General features: G+C 50.0%; 7 protein-coding genes across 7 annotated transcripts; 2 read left to right on the top strand and 5 right to left on the bottom strand.

Annotated features, from left to right (window-relative positions):
- Window positions 1–385: 385 nt before the first annotated feature.
- Window positions 386–2,105, top strand: VTN77DRAFT_3647 (uncharacterized protein; the record flags this gene model as incomplete). Its single annotated transcript, XM_069419618.1, has 2 exons — window positions 386–399; window positions 464–2,105. The coding sequence occupies 2 exons, from the start codon at window positions 386–388 to the stop codon at window positions 2,103–2,105; spliced, it is 1,656 nt and encodes a 551-aa protein (XP_069278218.1).
- An 848-nt stretch (window positions 2,106–2,953) lies between these two features.
- On the top strand, window positions 2,954–3,454 carry VTN77DRAFT_3646 (uncharacterized protein; the record flags this gene model as incomplete). The annotated part of the gene is made up of 1 exon (XM_069419617.1): window positions 2,954–3,454. One exon carries the CDS (start codon window positions 2,954–2,956, stop codon window positions 3,452–3,454), a length of 501 nt encoding a protein of 166 aa, XP_069278217.1.
- Window positions 3,455–3,904: 450 nt separating this feature from the next.
- Window positions 3,905–5,637, bottom strand: VTN77DRAFT_3645 (uncharacterized protein; the record flags this gene model as incomplete). The annotated part of the gene is made up of 2 exons (XM_069419616.1): window positions 3,905–5,143; window positions 5,218–5,637. The coding sequence occupies 2 exons, from the start codon at window positions 5,635–5,637 to the stop codon at window positions 3,905–3,907; spliced, it is 1,659 nt and encodes a 552-aa protein (XP_069278216.1).
- Window positions 5,638–6,761: 1,124 nt separating this feature from the next.
- VTN77DRAFT_3644 (uncharacterized protein) lies at window positions 6,762–7,889 on the bottom strand (the record flags this gene model as incomplete). The annotated part of the gene is made up of 2 exons (XM_069419615.1): window positions 6,762–7,597; window positions 7,658–7,889. The coding sequence occupies 2 exons, from the start codon at window positions 7,887–7,889 to the stop codon at window positions 6,762–6,764; spliced, it is 1,068 nt and encodes a 355-aa protein (XP_069278215.1).
- An 819-nt stretch (window positions 7,890–8,708) lies between these two features.
- On the bottom strand, window positions 8,709–10,059 carry VTN77DRAFT_3643 (uncharacterized protein; the record flags this gene model as incomplete). Its single annotated transcript, XM_069419614.1, has 3 exons — window positions 8,709–9,316; window positions 9,396–9,780; window positions 9,847–10,059. The coding sequence occupies 3 exons, from the start codon at window positions 10,057–10,059 to the stop codon at window positions 8,709–8,711; spliced, it is 1,206 nt and encodes a 401-aa protein (XP_069278214.1).
- A 1,801-nt stretch (window positions 10,060–11,860) lies between these two features.
- Window positions 11,861–13,159, bottom strand: VTN77DRAFT_3642 (uncharacterized protein; the record flags this gene model as incomplete). Its single annotated transcript, XM_069419613.1, has 2 exons — window positions 11,861–12,974; window positions 13,047–13,159. 2 exons carry the CDS (start codon window positions 13,157–13,159, stop codon window positions 11,861–11,863), a joined length of 1,227 nt encoding a protein of 408 aa, XP_069278213.1.
- A 1,555-nt stretch (window positions 13,160–14,714) lies between these two features.
- On the bottom strand, window positions 14,715–15,261 carry VTN77DRAFT_3641 (uncharacterized protein; the record flags this gene model as incomplete). Its single annotated transcript, XM_069419612.1, has 3 exons — window positions 14,715–14,991; window positions 15,057–15,170; window positions 15,233–15,261. 3 exons carry the CDS (start codon window positions 15,259–15,261, stop codon window positions 14,715–14,717), a joined length of 420 nt encoding a protein of 139 aa, XP_069278212.1.
- Window positions 15,262–16,240: the final 979 nt, after the last annotated feature.

The raw sequence follows: 16,240 nt of genomic DNA, 5'->3' as shown, positions 1-16,240 counted from the left end.
TGATCGGCCCCGGTGCCATGTTTCTCCGTGCGGAGATAAGGACGGCCTTTAGATAGATCGCGCTAAACCATATCCATTGGACCCATCTTACCTAATCATGTTCACGTGACTGTACTGGCCCAAGCTCCTTGCCTTCAAGCAACGTCTGGCGGATAGTAAATTTCCACAACCAGCATAGGATGGAGTAGATTCTGGATGCCTAGGTGGCCAATGATAGCAGAGCTTTATACGGAAGATATTATGACATCTACTTCAATGGAGTGATGACATTCAACTGCTGATCACTAGTCCTCTTGAACTTCTTGAGTGCTTGGTTCAGATAGTTTAACATCTCACTTCTAAATTACCACTTCCTCATTTAACACTCCCTGAACTCTGATTAAAGATGGCATCTAAGATGTAAGTTGAAAGCGTCAATTATTGTTTTCTTGGGGAATTCAATTTTGCTGATATGTCATCTCAGCGTCGTCATCGGAAATGTGAATTGTGCACTCCAGGAAGTCTTCACAAAACTCGCAAAGCTTCATGTCAAGCAGAATTTCTCTTTCGCCATTATTGCTGGAGACCTTTTTGGCGATTGCTCCAGTGAGGAAGACTTGAACCAAATTTCCGCTCTCCTCCAGGGAAACATCAGTGTTCCTTTGCCAACTTACTTTACCGTGGGCCGCCACCCGATCCCGACCAGGATCGTGGAGAGGATCGAATCAAACGATGAAGTCTGCTCGAATCTTTACTTTATCGGTAGAAGAGGGACTCTCAAGACCTCCGAGGGTATCAGACTTGCTGCCCTGGGAGGTGAACTAGCCACAGACGGAGCGTCGGATGGGAAGCTCAACAATAGATACCATTCGCGATACACGGAGTCTGACGCACGATCTCTCAACGGCGTGCCAGGCGCTGACATCCTGATCACAAACCAATGGCCAAAGGGTATTGCAGAAGGCTCAAAAGTTCCTCTGCCGGAGGGTGCTGTTGTGCCAGAAGGCGTTCAATGTGTAGCTGATATCTGCACTACCTTAAAGCCGCGATACCATTTCTCTTCATATGGAGATTTCTTCTTTGAACGAGAGCCATTCTTCCACATGCCACCGGAGGATGCTCCGGATGTGAAGCCATTGACTCGCTTTATCAACTTGGCGTCTTACAGCAAGACCTCGAAACAGAAATGGATGTACGCTTTCACTTTGGACCCGAGGGCCCCCACACCTACTACTGTACCGGTAGGTGCAACTGTGTCTCCTCTGGCAAGTGTTGCCATGAAGAGACGGGCCTTGGAAAGTCAGAATGAGTCTTATCAGTGGTTTTCCCGAGACTATGAGTATCAAAGGCCCCGGAAACGGGCTCGACGGCCTCCTCCAGGTCCGGACCAGTGCTTTTTCTGTCTGTCGAACCCCGACATTGCGACACACCTAATCACTTCTATCGGGAATGATTCGTACATGACGACCGCGAAGGGCCCGCTTACCACAGCGGAGACGTATCCATCTCTGGGGTTTCCCGGCCATATGCTGATCATCCCTCTTATTCACTCTCCTACGTTTAGTGCGATCTCCGAACCTGATGCACGGTTGGCCACCTACCGTGAAATGCAGCGGTACCGGTCTGCTTTGCATGCCATGTTGCAGAAACGCACCAAAGGTGAACTAGGAGCTGTCACCTGGGAGGTGAGCCGCGGCAATGGGATCCACATACACTGGCAATTTCTTCCCGTTCCTTCGGATCTGGTGGCCGGTGGGTTGGTTGAAGCAGCTTTCAAGGTGGAAGCGGAAAATCTCCACTACCCCAAGTTCGAACGTCGAACAAGAGAAGACGGGGAGAACGAGGTGGGGGATTTTTTCCGGGTTTGGATATGGCACTCTCCGAAAAGCGAATTAATGACAGATGACACGTCGACTGTCAGCTCAGAGAAGACTTTGATCCTGCCACTGACGCCGGATTTTCGGTTCGACCTCCAGTTCGGACGTAGGGTTATGGCCAAACTTCTGCGGCTTGAGGATCGAATGAATTGGAGGGATGACGTGCAGTCGAAGGAAGAAGAGCAAGCTGACGCGGAAGCCTTTAAGGCGGCATTCAAAGAATTCGACTTTTCGCTAGAGGAAGACTGAGTTGGTCTCTGTGCATCTATTTTTAGCCTTCTACATTTGAATTTGGTTTTGGTTTTAGTGAACTCGAGCAATAGCCGGAAGATTCTCATGGCGATGCTGAGATCTCTGTACACTTACTACTTCGATAATGAAGATTCGCGAGATAAATTAATCACAACACCTCTGTTGGATATCAGTCGAAGCGATACACAGAAGTAAAATCTGCAGTGTCTAGCTGTTTCAAGCCCTTCGTCTTGGGTTTTTCCCCTTCAATTGTTATGCGTGTAGGTACAAAATAATAACACTATGCATCGAATAGTAAATGATGCCGGTTCAAGTTGTTTTTTTTTTCCCTTTCTGCGTTCAAATATTATTTGAGGTTAGCATCTCTCTATCTTTTCTTTTCTTTCCCGGATTGTTTCTTTAGGAAGTGCTTCCTGCCATTTTTGGTTATTATTCCGTCCTCCTTCCATTCTAGGAAGGTGCATATCTTGTTTGTTCCTTCCTTGACAATACACAAATCCGAGCAAAAGCGAGACCACCTTTTGGGTATGCATAACGACAAAACATCATATTGGTTGCAAGCATTGTTATCATTTTGACCTGGACCGCTCCAATTTCGTCTCTTACCGCCACATGTCGAGGACCTGTCGGTGAATTTCGTCATTATTGTTCGATGTTATGAATCACACCCTGAAGGAATTTCCTCTGCATCATATAAAGATCCATCGTTGGTTAGACGCCATTTTTAATCCTATTCTCTCGTTTGGAAAAGCAGAAGCACAGTGTCATTTTGCAGAATCTCAGGAATAACTCCCTCCCTTACTCTTTCGAACTCTCTAGAGGAAGACGGAAGAGACAACCTCAAGATGTCCACCACTCATGACAATCCTCCTGAACGGACGATGACTGTCGTCGAGTCTACAACAGATGTCGAACGAATCTTCAGCCATCAGATCTCTTCTTCCTCGCCCTTGCGTTCTCGACGTCGAATTCCAATTTCTAAAACTGCGGCCTACACATGGCTTTCTGTGCAGAAAATTATGGAGTACTCGCAGAATGCAACAGGCTGTGTCACTTCCTCCAGGCAGGCCTTCTATCCATCCGATGCAACAAATGGACGGTCTGAATCAGAATTGCTCGAGAACCCAGGAGTACCCGAGCACCCATCCCTTGTCCTCACCAGAATCGCTTCGTTTTCAACAGAGTCAACCATCTCGTCGGGGAATGTTTCTGACGATAGTGTCCACAAACCCAAGCCTCATCGCGCAGCGGATGATATCCCCAACGTGAGTTCTCCCGAAGGAGAGAAAGTCGACAGCTTTTCGGACGGTGTGCCAGAAGATGGAGTCAGTGGGTATGTGGGATGAATTGGAGCCGGAGCCTGCCCCAGCAGTTGGAAAGAGAAAAAAAATAATGGTGGGTATCCCATATCTGCAGGCAAATCCTGGTTACTCCATTTCAAAGACACACAATCTTCTCCGAGGTCGACGTTGACGAGATAAGGTGAATTGCCCTCGAAAGCTAATCCCTTGGGGATAACGGATCAACGTGCGATAGGACTACAGTTTCTTTTTTTCTTTTCTTTTCTTTCTTTTTCTTTTTCTTTTTTTGGTCTTATCAACTGTCGATCATGACATTTTCCTTTGTTTACGAGGCTTGGTCAGAAACGCAAGTTTATTAACCAATGGCATTGCTGTACTCCATATGCATGGACGCAGGTATCGGTATTCAACAGACTTTACCGCCGTTCCAACAGATTTCATCCTACAGTCTCCATATCGACTAACGAATGAACATGGCAAATAGGAATGTATCCACTATAGGACATCAAGGGAGATAAAGGGATCTCCCGTGAATTCCGCCGGCATGGTATACGTAATGTTGTAGAAGACGAACTGACTGACCTCCTGGCTGGTATCGTACGTGATGGTATAGTTCTGCATGGCGTTCGTGGTGACCTTGAGCTTCAAATCGGGCAGACCTTCCAGACCCGTTACATTATATCCGCCATTGCGGACGTCTAGTCCGCTGAACAGAAATTGAAACGCGATTGGACCGTCAGCAGCAGTCGCGGTGGCATTCCGATACGAGATAGTCAGCCTTCCTGGAGCAGCCACCGCATGGATAGAGGATTGGGTTGGATATAGGGTGAGAGATCCAACCAGGTACTCATCAATTGCCCACTGGATCACGGCGGGATTGAAGGCACCGGGATTTTTAGCTGGTCCACCGATGACCTTCTCTGCCACAGTTTCGGCGCCAATGGTGATGTTTTCAGACATCCACGTGGTGACGTTGCGGGGGTACGTGTCGACTGGCGGGGAATACGCTTGGACACTGACCATGTGCTCACCGGGGAACTTTACCAGGGCCGCTTTGGCTTCGGCAGAGAGATACTTCACCATCTCCGGCATGGCAAGAGCGAATAGCGGGTAAAACGCGAAGTCATCCTGATGATACATGCCTGATGTCTGGCGTGGGAAGGGCGCATACCCACGGCCGACAGTGCCCCAGATGACAGCCCCGATGAGCGAGACGTACTCCTGCATGTTGTAGCCGTAGGAGCGATCCCAAGGCCCGGCGAGGTTCTTCAAGTTCGCGTTATACAGTTCCGCCAAGTCGTTCCATGTGGCGGTCAGCATTTCGGCGCCATATTTCTTCAGCAAACTTCCTTCAGGCGCGTACTGATTCCACAGAGCCAATGCCCACATTGAGACCCCTGCGTAAGTCGGAGAATTGAACTCGGATAGGGTACGATGCTGACTCCACAGATCGTAAGCTTCTTGGGCAAAGGTCTCGGCAGCGTGGGAGATGTTCTGATCATTCATGCGTGCGCCAACCCACGCGTGCAAGATGGTGCGCATCAGCCACGGATTCGAGTAGCATGGATAGAGATTATCGCCATCGACTCCTCCGACACGGTAGAGATCCCCGCGCGCAGCGGTGTGCAGCGACTGTTCCACTTTGGCGATTGTGGTCGCTGGCAGGAGATGGCCGTAGTCGTTGAGGGCGACGATCCAGGCGCAGCCAACAAAATCACGGATATTAGGATCCCACTGCAAATCATCAGAAGAGTTTTCCACCTAAATGGAATTTATCACGCGTGCTTATGAGTGAATATTATTCATACCGTGCTATACGGCTCAATATCCGGATACTCCGACGACCCAGGCTCCGGCTCGGAAGGAGCCTGTTGGTAGTCGCCGTACCACTGCTTGGACGGATCGAGATACTGGCCCGCAATCACATTGTCGAAGATGCGAATCGCTCGTTCCACATCGTCCCCTTGGCCTCGGGCCAACAGCTGGGTCGCATACCACGCTGTGTGTCGTGTGTCGTATCGACCAGGATTGCTCGAGGCAGCGATGAGGTATCCCGCTCGGTCGTCCCAAAAGGCATCGTTCCAGGCGATGGCTGCGTTGAACATGTCTACCGCGTATGGAGAGGCGTCGCAAGCCCACTCTCGTTTGGACGGTGTGGAGGGAGGAGTTGCAGCGGTGAGACCGCTGAAGGTGAAGGCCATCAAACTTAGGATTCTCGCAATCTTCATCGTTTATTGGTACAAATTCGCAACAGCAGAGCAGGCCTCGTTGAAGCGGATGCTTTATATAAAGCGCCTATGAACCTTCCAGACAAGGAGGAGAGGAGGCCAGACAGTGCCCTTTTGCCGGGCTAATACATGTAGATATTATATAGATATGGGCCTCGTTATCATCAGGACGAGCATTCTGCGCTCCAACTCCACCTGAATCAGATTGAACTGTACAATAGGTAGGGAGGCGGCCAGCGGACGCATTTTTATCGATCTAATTCTATATTCTAGATTCTAGAGGATCCGAACTAAGTGTTAAGCGTTAATACTACCAGCACTATCGTATCAAAATAATGATAAGAATGTCGCTCCATTTCTCCTTCCGTAAACTTCCCCGCACAATCTTCGGGCAATGATCGCCGGGTTCGCCGACTATCATGTTATTGTTGACCCGGGAATATTTGCCGTTCTTGGATTAGAAGTTAGGCGTGGTGTGGAAATAGATTTATCTTGGGGTATCGAACCTATCGACAGAAGATTTCTGCATTTTTTTTGGCGATTTTTTTACTGGCTTTTCTAGTGATACTCTTGAAACTTCCGTATAGAACAGACGGAATGACAGGGCCGGGAGAAAAGCTATCCAAAAACCACATGCTATTACGTTAATTAGACGACTTTTTGGGCGATTATTTAACAGGTTACCTATTTACTTATTATCTCTTATCTCTAAGCTTTGTCTCCTCCATCTGTCTAGGCAGTATTTGTGTTAAGCGAAACCCCCCATCTAATAATAAAACAGGACTAAACAGATCCAGCAATCAAGTTTATTATCTGACATTTGAGGGACTCTGGACAGAGTTAATAATTATGTTATGGCTATATAGTATTCGAATTCTAGCAAAGGGGTCGAGCATGGAGACTAAAGAAAGAGATGGGCAAAATGGATGAATTGTATTGATGAGGGGGACCAAAGTCTGCCTGCCCTGCCTGTCAATGAGAGAAGTGATTGCAAGCCCTAGCCCTAGGCCCTCACCCTCAGCAAACCTGACAGAGACTCTCTTACCTCTCACGTCTAGTCTATATAACTCTGTGCCATAACTCGATGAAAGAATCGTATCACACATCCTTCACTTTTTCCCGTTCTACACACGTCCTCTCCGCGAATGAGCCTCCCAACCCCGATGAGCAGCATACATAAGAATGACAAAACACTGCGCCTCTGCAGACGCACGCGCCGGTCTGGGATCCTTCGAGTCCATCGGATTCACGACAGGGAAGACGATGCCCGTGTCGGGATCGACATGGCGAAGCACCGCCTCGCGAGACTCCAGGGCCCATTGGATATAACGCACGTCTGCATCTGCGCCGAATACATCCGGGCAAAGCACCGCCAGGCGAAAGACTGCCGATGCGAGAGCGGCTGTTCCAGCGTTCTCGTCGAAGGAGGACGGCTCCGTGACGTAATTCCTGATCAGGTGCTTCTCTCCTCGACCGGCGTGGATGACGCCGTCGATGAGCTCTTTGATGTACCTGGTCAGCTCCTGCTGCTGTTCCTTGCTTGACTGCTCGTCCTGTGCCAGCGTGGCGAGTACCCGGGTCATGCCTGCAGCAGCCCATCCGATGCCAGTGCTCCAGAAGCCGTGGTCTTCGTTTTCCGGTCCTACAACGTGTCGCCACAGGCCGGTTGTCTTGTCTGCAAGAATGTCGTGGTAAAGTTTGCATTGATGGATTGCTTCCTTTACGATTTCGGGCTTGTTGGTGACCTTGCCGTAGTAGGCCAGGAAGGGAGGAACCATGTAGATGGAGTCGCTCCAGAGCTCTGCGACGGTCTCCCGATGACTGATTGCTCCGTTGGAGAAGCGAGGGGTCTGATGCAGGAGGACGTTGGCTTGACGGTCTGCTGCGTCAAGGTACGACTTGTCTTGCTGGCCGAGGAGGAGAGCTGTCACGCCTAAAGAAGCTGGGTCTCCGGAAGAGCCTTGAAACCATCCTGGTCAGCTCATCTGCCCATCTTCTCATTGTGCCATTTGTCATTTACCTTCACCATCCACAAGCGTATCGCTGGCTGTCCTGATATATCTCCTCCCATACGCCAACGCTGCAATGTCGTCACCACAACAAGTGCCGGAAAAAGGGCTCCTCCCGAAGACAGACATCTCCGGACCATGCAGCTCCAGCAACGCCTCCGCGAGAGTCCCATATTCCCAGCTGTGCGAGGCAAGCACTTTGGCTTGCTCTGCGACCTTGAGGATGATCTCCTCTGTTGCCATGATGGCAATACATCTCCTAGTATTACCACCTATATGTCGTTCCGTCCGGTAAGGCGGATGGAAGTATACATGTACTAGGTATACTGCCGGCTAAATAAAGTGAGGCAAAAAGACCGGCTCAATTGTCACCCCGCACGTGTGGGATATCCTTGACCATGCCATACCACGCCACAACTTGTTCGTCGACAAGGCTTGCCATTATTGTCTCTACGTCTCCCAGTTTATTAAGATGAAGGTAGATAGATGCCATGCTCTCTGTCTGCACCATTCCCGATTCAAGTCCAATTTATGACCAAGTACGTACATACATCATCCCTGGGATTGAGGAGTGAGGTGTATAATACTAATAACAACGCGAATGTTGCAGACAGCGTCTCTCCCTCTTGTTCCTCCTCCTCTTTTCCTTCTGTAGGTCCAGAAGGGAGGTTAGATCTTAGGTAGGTATGTACTGTACTTGGTACCTGTGTTCAAGCTAATAGTGCCCATTCATCTACTCCAATAATGCTCTCAGATTGAGTGCGCGAGCCCTGAGAGCTGGACCGACATCCATATTCACACACGGGCATAAAAAGTTTGAGAAGTAATGCCCTGCTGTCACCGTTCGTAGCTATATGTATAACCTGATCATTCTGATATCCATATCCATGATACAAAAAATAACTTGTCCATCGCAGAATGCATTCTGTCATCAACATAGTCGCAATCACAATCATCGTCTTCCTTTCTGCCCTCTTCCTAGAACGGCTGAGAGACTGTCCTGGCGAATCGTCCAAAATGTACATGCACAAATGATGTGCCTCTCATCCTTCTGATTGACCATCATGCAAGCGCAGAATTAAACGCATCAGCCGCCGCCTGCCCCGTCACCCCGGTGGCAGTAGCAGCCTGCGTACCGGCATTGCACGCGTCGATCGTGCTCTGCGGCGCATTGCAGGGACTGACGAGGCGCTGGCAGATGAAGTCAGCGATTACGCCGATGTTCAACGCCGACCCGTGGTTGAATGTCGCCTCGTCCGCGGGCTCGAAGGAGTCCTGGTTGCGGCCGTCGAAGCCGGGACCGAAGACGATGAAGGGGGAGCTTCCGGTGCAGGAGCCTAGGTCTAGGCTGCTCGTCGAAGGAGTAGTGGTATTTGTGGTAGTGGTGGTGGTGCTGGAGCTGCTAGTGGCGCTGGAACTGGAGCTGGTGCTGGAACCAGAACTGCAAGTGCCTGCAGCAGCAGATGCAGCCGCAGCAGTCTCTGTTGGAGTCGCTGCAGCTGCAGCTGTCGCTGTCGCTGTAGCAGTAGCAGTAGCAGCGGCAGTGGCAGCAGCACTGCTGACGGAGATGCCAGCCGCTGCAACCGCCGCGTTGATCTCATCTGCCGTCACGTCTGGAACAAGGAGGTTCTGCGTGAAGATGCATCCCTCCGGGTCGTTTGCGTCGTCACCTGAAGTCAATCAAAACTCATCAGCATTTGGATATTTATCTTTCAGGTACACGTAAGATTGCAAGTTGGATCAACTTACAAGAGTTCCCTTTAGCAGTAGGATCGCCAATCTGCCCCGGCGCAAACGTCCCACTCTGGATCGCATCCTGCGGATTCCCTCCAATCTTCGCAATCTGCACAGCCAGGTTCAGCGCAACCTGCTTGTTGTTTTCCGCCGCGCCCTCTGACGCAGGATCCTGATGCTGTTGCAAAGCGGCGATTTCCGGGTTGACAGCCTGCAGACTCGTGCAAAGGGCGCTCTTGGTCCCCACCGCGCCGGTGTTCCGCTCCAGTGTCCGGAAGATGAGCGCCGCCGTCATGCCCTGGACGTCGCCTTGGGCTTTGGCGTTGGTGAATGCTTGGTCGGCGACTGCTTGTTGGAGGCAGTCCAGGTCTGTGATTGAGCCTGCGCCGGCTGCAGCTGCCTATTAATCTACCGTCAGTCCGAATTCATTCCGTGAGGAAGTGTTATATGTATACGACAGGCATACCGCATTTCCAAGGAGAGCAAAGACCGGATCAACAATCTTGGCCGGGTTATTCAAGTTCAACGAATTCCGAACAGACGTCAGAAACTTCTCATGAGAGTGCTCCTGCGGGACCTCTCGGGGTGCGAAGAGTTTGCCAGTATCTGGCAGTTGCACCGGTCTAGCAGTGGCTAGGGCTGCCAGGCAAGAGAGTTCGAGGATGAGTGCTGCCTTCATGATGGGAATCTTCCGTATTGCCGTTGCAGTTGAATTGAGTTCGTTTTCAGACAGGGGCAGTGTCCAAAACTGCTAATATATACAGAGAATCGAAGGATAAAAGATCGAGGTAACGTATGAAATGAAGAGACCGGCTCAGTTGGAGAAGAAAAGAAGGCAATATTGCTCTGTCAAAGAGCAACTTCAGCAAGAAAGCAGGAAGGAAAAGAAAGACAAACTGCAAGAAGAAGACAAAACTGTTTTGGACGACTGTCACGAACAATGCTGGAGTAAAGAAAAGAAAGAAGAGGAGGATGTTTATGTATGCCATGATTTATATTAGTTTATCAATCACACCACACCACGCGCAAAGAGCTCAATGGCCTGGAACAGCTTGCCAAGATAAGATCATCATATCATAACATAATAATAGCAAAACGTTGTCAGAGCAGATTAGACTAGACTAACTACAGCATCTCGACGTTATCAACCTAGCCTGATTGATGCATAATATGATATGGTATGACTTGAACTGTAGTAATGAACCAGGCACGGATGCCAAGCAGTCGAGGAGACTGTTCCACCAATCCAGGCAGGCAGGCAAGCCCTTCCCATGCTAGGTCCATGAGGCCCCTCTCTCTCCTGTCAGACTCAGGCGCCGGCTTGGTCTGGATTAGGGACGGGACCAGACCAGACCAGGAACAGACCAGATTTGCGGAGAAACTAGGTAACTAACAGGTAACTGGTCGAACTCGAGTATGAACCTCATACGGAGTACGAGTACGGAGTAGTCCTCCACATAAATCGCAAGTCCTGGCGGTAAAGTGAAGCAATTGCTTGGCAATTCGGTTAAAAGAACCATTGTGTAGTAGGTATATTAATAGCCAAGACCATTTTTTTTATTCATCTATCTGGAACCGACGCTCGAGGCTTTGCGGCGCTTTTGTTTCGCATTGCCAGTTCACACACTTTTGCGACGGTTCCTGTGTCGAGAATCCCCCAGTCTGGTTTAGCGTCGACTTTGAGACAGGGGCAGAGTCAGACGTCTGTGTATCTGTCTACTCGAACTTCCTAGAAGATGGTGCACCGTGCATAGAGAAGACCCCACACGGCCCTTCCTTGAATGTAATAATCAGATATGATCCAAATATTGATTAAGTGATGGGTGCGGGCAGCACAAGCCGGCGTGGAGCGTTCTGCGATTGAACTGACGCAGCGACCTGCTGAGGGATTTTCATGACAATTCGCTTTCCATGTTCGTCTCAAGTTCATTATGTACATCAAGACTGGCGCTTTCACTCCTAAAATTAGATTGCAACTGGAAAAGCGCGTGGAGTGGATCGCGGCAATCATGGTGAGACCACGTGCAGGAAAAGCGGGATCAGCTGCCTTGCAGCCTCAACGAGGAAATGGCGAAGAGGGGAAAAAAAAAAGAAGAAGCAGAAGCAGAAGCCGAGGAAACATCATCCTTTCAAAGGGGAATCAATTTCATGCCTAACGCCATCAGAACGGACAAACCTGTTAACAAAGTCTCAACAGAAGAAAGGCAAAAGCAGTGAAGATAATACATTCCAGACTGACATCGTCCACGAATCGAAGTAAATGGAACCAACAAGAATTGAAGATCATTCGTCTGGAAGCCCGAATCACAGTACCATATCAAGATCAGACATGAAGGAATAAGGCGTATAAAACCGGACATGTAATAACCAGAACTTTCTTCAAGTCATCCGATTTCGCAGCTTCCGTAGCACTCGTATCATAAGTGCCATCAATTACGGAGATAAAGGGGAAATGACAGTTGAAACATCAAAAGCTGACATTAAACGTTTCTCCACGAGTTCGCCACAGGCTTTCGTCCCGCCTGCAGTAAACTCGGGGGCCTGTCATTCATGTCGTCAGCCACCGCTGAAAATGGAGGTGGCGAGGTGGAAGGAATGCTCGGTGAATACGCCTGGTAAGATTGTTGTGGTTGTTGCTGTGGCTGGTATCCATGAGGCACATAAGCAGGTTGTTGTGCTGGAGGCGATGGCGGAGAAGGAACTCTTGGTGAAACTGCTCGGTAAAGTTGCTGTGACTGTTGTTGCGGCTGGTGCTCATACGACGGATAAGGAGGTTGCTGTGCTTGAGGCGATGGCGGGGAAGCAATTCTCGGTGAAGTTGTCCGGTAAGGTTGCTGTTGCTGGTCATACGACGAATAAGCAGGTTGTTGAGCTGGAGGTGATGACGGGGAGGGTCGATCGTATGGTCTGGGAGTGTGGAAGTTTGGCACTCTGGCCGGAGCTGGAGCTGGAGCTGGATTCTCAAACCCACGGTAGGGCGCCGGCGACGGAGCCGGAGAGCTGCGAGCGTAGCCTACTGTTTGAGGACTAGGAGGCTGCGGGAAACGCGACGGCTCTGGTCCTCGATGCTCCTGATGGACGGCTGGGGGACTGCCTACTGCTGAGCTAGGAAGCTCGGTGTACCCCCCTCTGGACACCCGGCCTGTCGTAGGGACCATGCCTGCATGTTGATCCGGCGCATCCAGCCGATTCATCTCGACCTCCTCGACCGGAGTCGTATCCTCCACTCTCTTCGTTGTCGCGTCGGCCCAAGTTGGCATCGCCGGCAACGCATCTTCGTTGATTTTCGCTGATGAGTGATCAAACTGTGCCGTCTGAGGCCCTCGGTAGGCAGGCGGCGCAGGCGACTGCTGGTATCCATAGTGCATGTTCGACGGAGGCGGTGCTTGCTGATAGTATGGCGCGGGAGGAGGAGGATCAGCATACTTGGTTCTTCCCCGCCGGCCACTACCTACACAACATTCGCAACAGTCGTAGCAGCAGCCGAAACATCCTCTACAGCATTGTACACCACAGCAGATACAGCTGACGAGACAGCCGATAATACTGATAACAACCAGGGATCCGATGACGATACCGATGATCGCAGGCCATCTAGATTTGAGTAAATTTGAGTCAATTTCAAGAACAAAGACACCCTGACCGTGGCGCGTGTGAGAAACATACTTGCAGTAAGCCTTTTGCATGCAATTATGCCAACTGGAAAACGTCGAGGGAGCCGATTCGATGTCGCCTATGGCATTGCGCGCCCACAGCGACATCGCATGCACGGGACTCATGACAGCGAATGATCGCAAGACTCAGCTTGCGAACTGTTGCTACCACCGAATTGACCGAAGCGCTATTGCGCGGAGTATTTTGATTTCTCTAGCCTGGCGAGACGCGATCTTTTCAGATTCGTGCTCGTATATTAGTATAGAATGTGGAGTTCCGATAGGCAATAAAGTAAATCGGGGATCTGCGAATCACGTTTCTGAGTGTTGTCTTTGGCGGATATGAGGCGCGTATCGAAGCAGGATTGAGCCCGGCTTAGATGGCGCATCAGGATCAAAACGAGTGGTGAAGAATGACTGGTCGTCGTTGAAGGGATTGAATGGCCTTCCTTAGTTGTGGGGCACTGCAAGAGTCTGATACCAGCGTTCACACAGAAATCAACAAGACAAGACGAGTAGCGAGAATGAAGAGAGAATGAAAACGTGGAAGGTGCAGCGCCTGGAGCAGTTTCATAAGATAGCCGGCGAAGGAGTGACACGAGAATGAGAGTGAGCAACGGCAAGAGCACAGCCCCCTTCAATGTCTGGGACGGTCGCAAATTGCAAAACGACCAAGAATATGAATCAATCACTGGTTGTACATGTACAACGAGAGAAGAAATAAAGAGAGTGGAGTGAAAATTCAAGAACAAACCCAAAGGAGAGACAAAAGAGAAATCTTGCCATTCAACCCTTCATCCAGGACAGGATGGGGAGGAGTGTAATAATATAACTGCCTCTCCTGACCTCGAGGAGGGGCTTTCCCGCTGTCCAACTGCCCGACCGGGAAAAGAGCGGCTTGTTGACGACGGTCCCAGCGTTCGGCGGCGATTAGCTGCGTGCTTAGTACGGGGAAGACACCTATCGCTTGTCGATTACGTATGATAGTTTCTCGACTCTATTTGCCCCTTGCTTTTCTCTCTCACTACGAAGGAAGCACTGAACAATGGCGGATGGAGAAGAATTAGCAGAAAACTCAGCCTAATTACAGTTGTTTATTTTTCCTGAATTTTTAGGAGTCGTCATTGAAGGGGATGTGTGCAAGCCAAGTGCAGAGTTTTCTGCCTTAATTGAGATCGTCGGCTAAGGTCCCGATTGCGCGCACGCTCCTCGTTCTCCACACCAGGTTCGGAGTACTAGATAAAGAAATTCCTTAACTATACGGCGTAGTCAATTAGTGCTATCCCATGACTAGGGAATTAATCTTGAATTCGATACGGGTTCCGTCTTGGGCATTCTCGAATAGAAGACAGCAATACTGTACAATTGCATTGGGAATCATTAGATACGTCCGTCACATGAGTAAACTGTAAGCGACACCCGAGAGAATAAAAGAATGCCGAGATATATGAAGACCAAACTCAAAACGCCGGGTTCCCCATTTTCACCAGACCCAAAGCGAAGATCAAGCACCGAAAGGAAAGAGGTGATCACGAGTCCTCCATGTCCCGAAATGACAGCAAGCAAGCACATTAGAAGATGGTTATGTAGGAATTAGGGTTCAACGAGTTCATCGGGTTCATCAGGTTCATCGGTTCATCATAATGCGTGGGTGGTGTGCCCTGGTCGAACGCTGTCTTTCTTACTTCGAGAAAGACTTCGAGGGAGGCGGACCTGGAGGTGGCGGATACACCTGATCTCCGGCATGGTATGCGTTGGCCGGCTGTTGCAGCTCGATCCCCGTCTGCTGACCTCCAAAGTATCCCTGGTTCGGAGCATAGTAGCCCTGATTAGGACCGGGCGAGTATTGCGGTGGAGGGTTGCCATAGTCTTGTTGGTTGTACGCTGAGGGCGCCATCCACGAGGTGCCGAAGTAGGGATTCAGGCCCCGTCGACGGCGGGCACGGGCGGAGAGGCATCTATTGACACAGTCAAGTCAGCCTGCAGAACTGGGGAATTTTAGAAGAAAAAGAAAGAGGCGTACGCGAACACAAAGAAGATGATGAAGGCAAGTGCGACGATGACAGCAAAGGCGACCCATCGACCCCAGGTAGACCAGGCCGTGTCACAATGCGTGAACCCAAACTCGTCAACATAGCTATTGCAGATGTCAGTAACAGTCATCTATCAAAAGCAGCTGCTTGAATCGGATGGACTGACCAAGTATAGCGAGGTCGAAGGACACCCATGGTGGGAATCGCTTTTCGAGGTGATGACGTATGCAGTCGCGTGAGACAGACGCAAAGAGCTGGGGAAGAGGCGTGCTGACAAGGGGACAGGCAGCTCTTGGATAAAGAAACAGCCGCGAGACAGACAGGCAGGGTCAGGATGAAAACCGAATGGGAGAGAGAAGTTCTTTTGAATGGGGAGATCGGGAGGATGGATGCAGTGATAACACCGCAAAAAAGGCGCAGGCTGGGAACGGACGAGTGTGGCTGAGCGAGTTACCTAGGGACGGAGTGTTGCTGGAGTGCTGGGTCTTGGCCAGGCTCGTTGCCTGATGCGTTCAACGTATCAACTCCCGCCACAGGTCTCAGTCAGGACTAGTAGTCGACCGATTGAGGCATTCCGCGTATGTTTCAGGTGATTGCTGACTCTGATCCTGATCCCGATCTTAGTTAATGTTACTCTGGATGGAGTCCTCCGAGTGGAGTCGCCCCATTACAGATGTACGTAAAACTGTATACGGTATCGCTGCTACTCTCAATCTATCACTCTGGCAATATCTAGACAACATGTTGGAGATCAATTGAAATGCTAGCATGTGCCTTTTTTTTTATAGATACTAAGACTCGCTGGATTTTCACCATTCAGCCAAAAGAGGTGCCATGACTCTGGAACCACCCGACTCTTTAGCTACCTGCCTAGGTAGGTTAGAGCTGACAAGACCTAAACCCATCTAGCTTACCTAAGATGCAACCTTACCGCGTGTTGATCTGCTTTCAGGCTACCTTAAAGATAGCCATGGTGATCGGGAACGATTGCCCGTGCAAGTTCTGTTTATTTCTACAGAGTATTTCTACTCCGTACGGGCGGGATACAGTAGAATATCTGCACTTTTCTCTGCTTACGATTTTGTTCCTAAAGTACGTACTGAGTTACCTTGTCGAATGGAAATCTCTCATGGCCAAGGAATCGAAGTGACAACTGCCAATGTCGTTTCTAACC

This window comes from Rasamsonia byssochlamydoides (assembly GCF_041956645.1).
Source record: "Rasamsonia byssochlamydoides strain NRRL 3658 unplaced genomic scaffold VTN77scaffold_26, whole genome shotgun sequence".
Lineage (NCBI taxonomy): Eukaryota > Fungi > Ascomycota > Eurotiomycetes > Eurotiales > Trichocomaceae > Rasamsonia > Rasamsonia byssochlamydoides.
The sequence above is the reverse complement of the archived record's forward strand: the minus strand, read 5'-3'. Positions and strand labels throughout refer to the sequence as shown.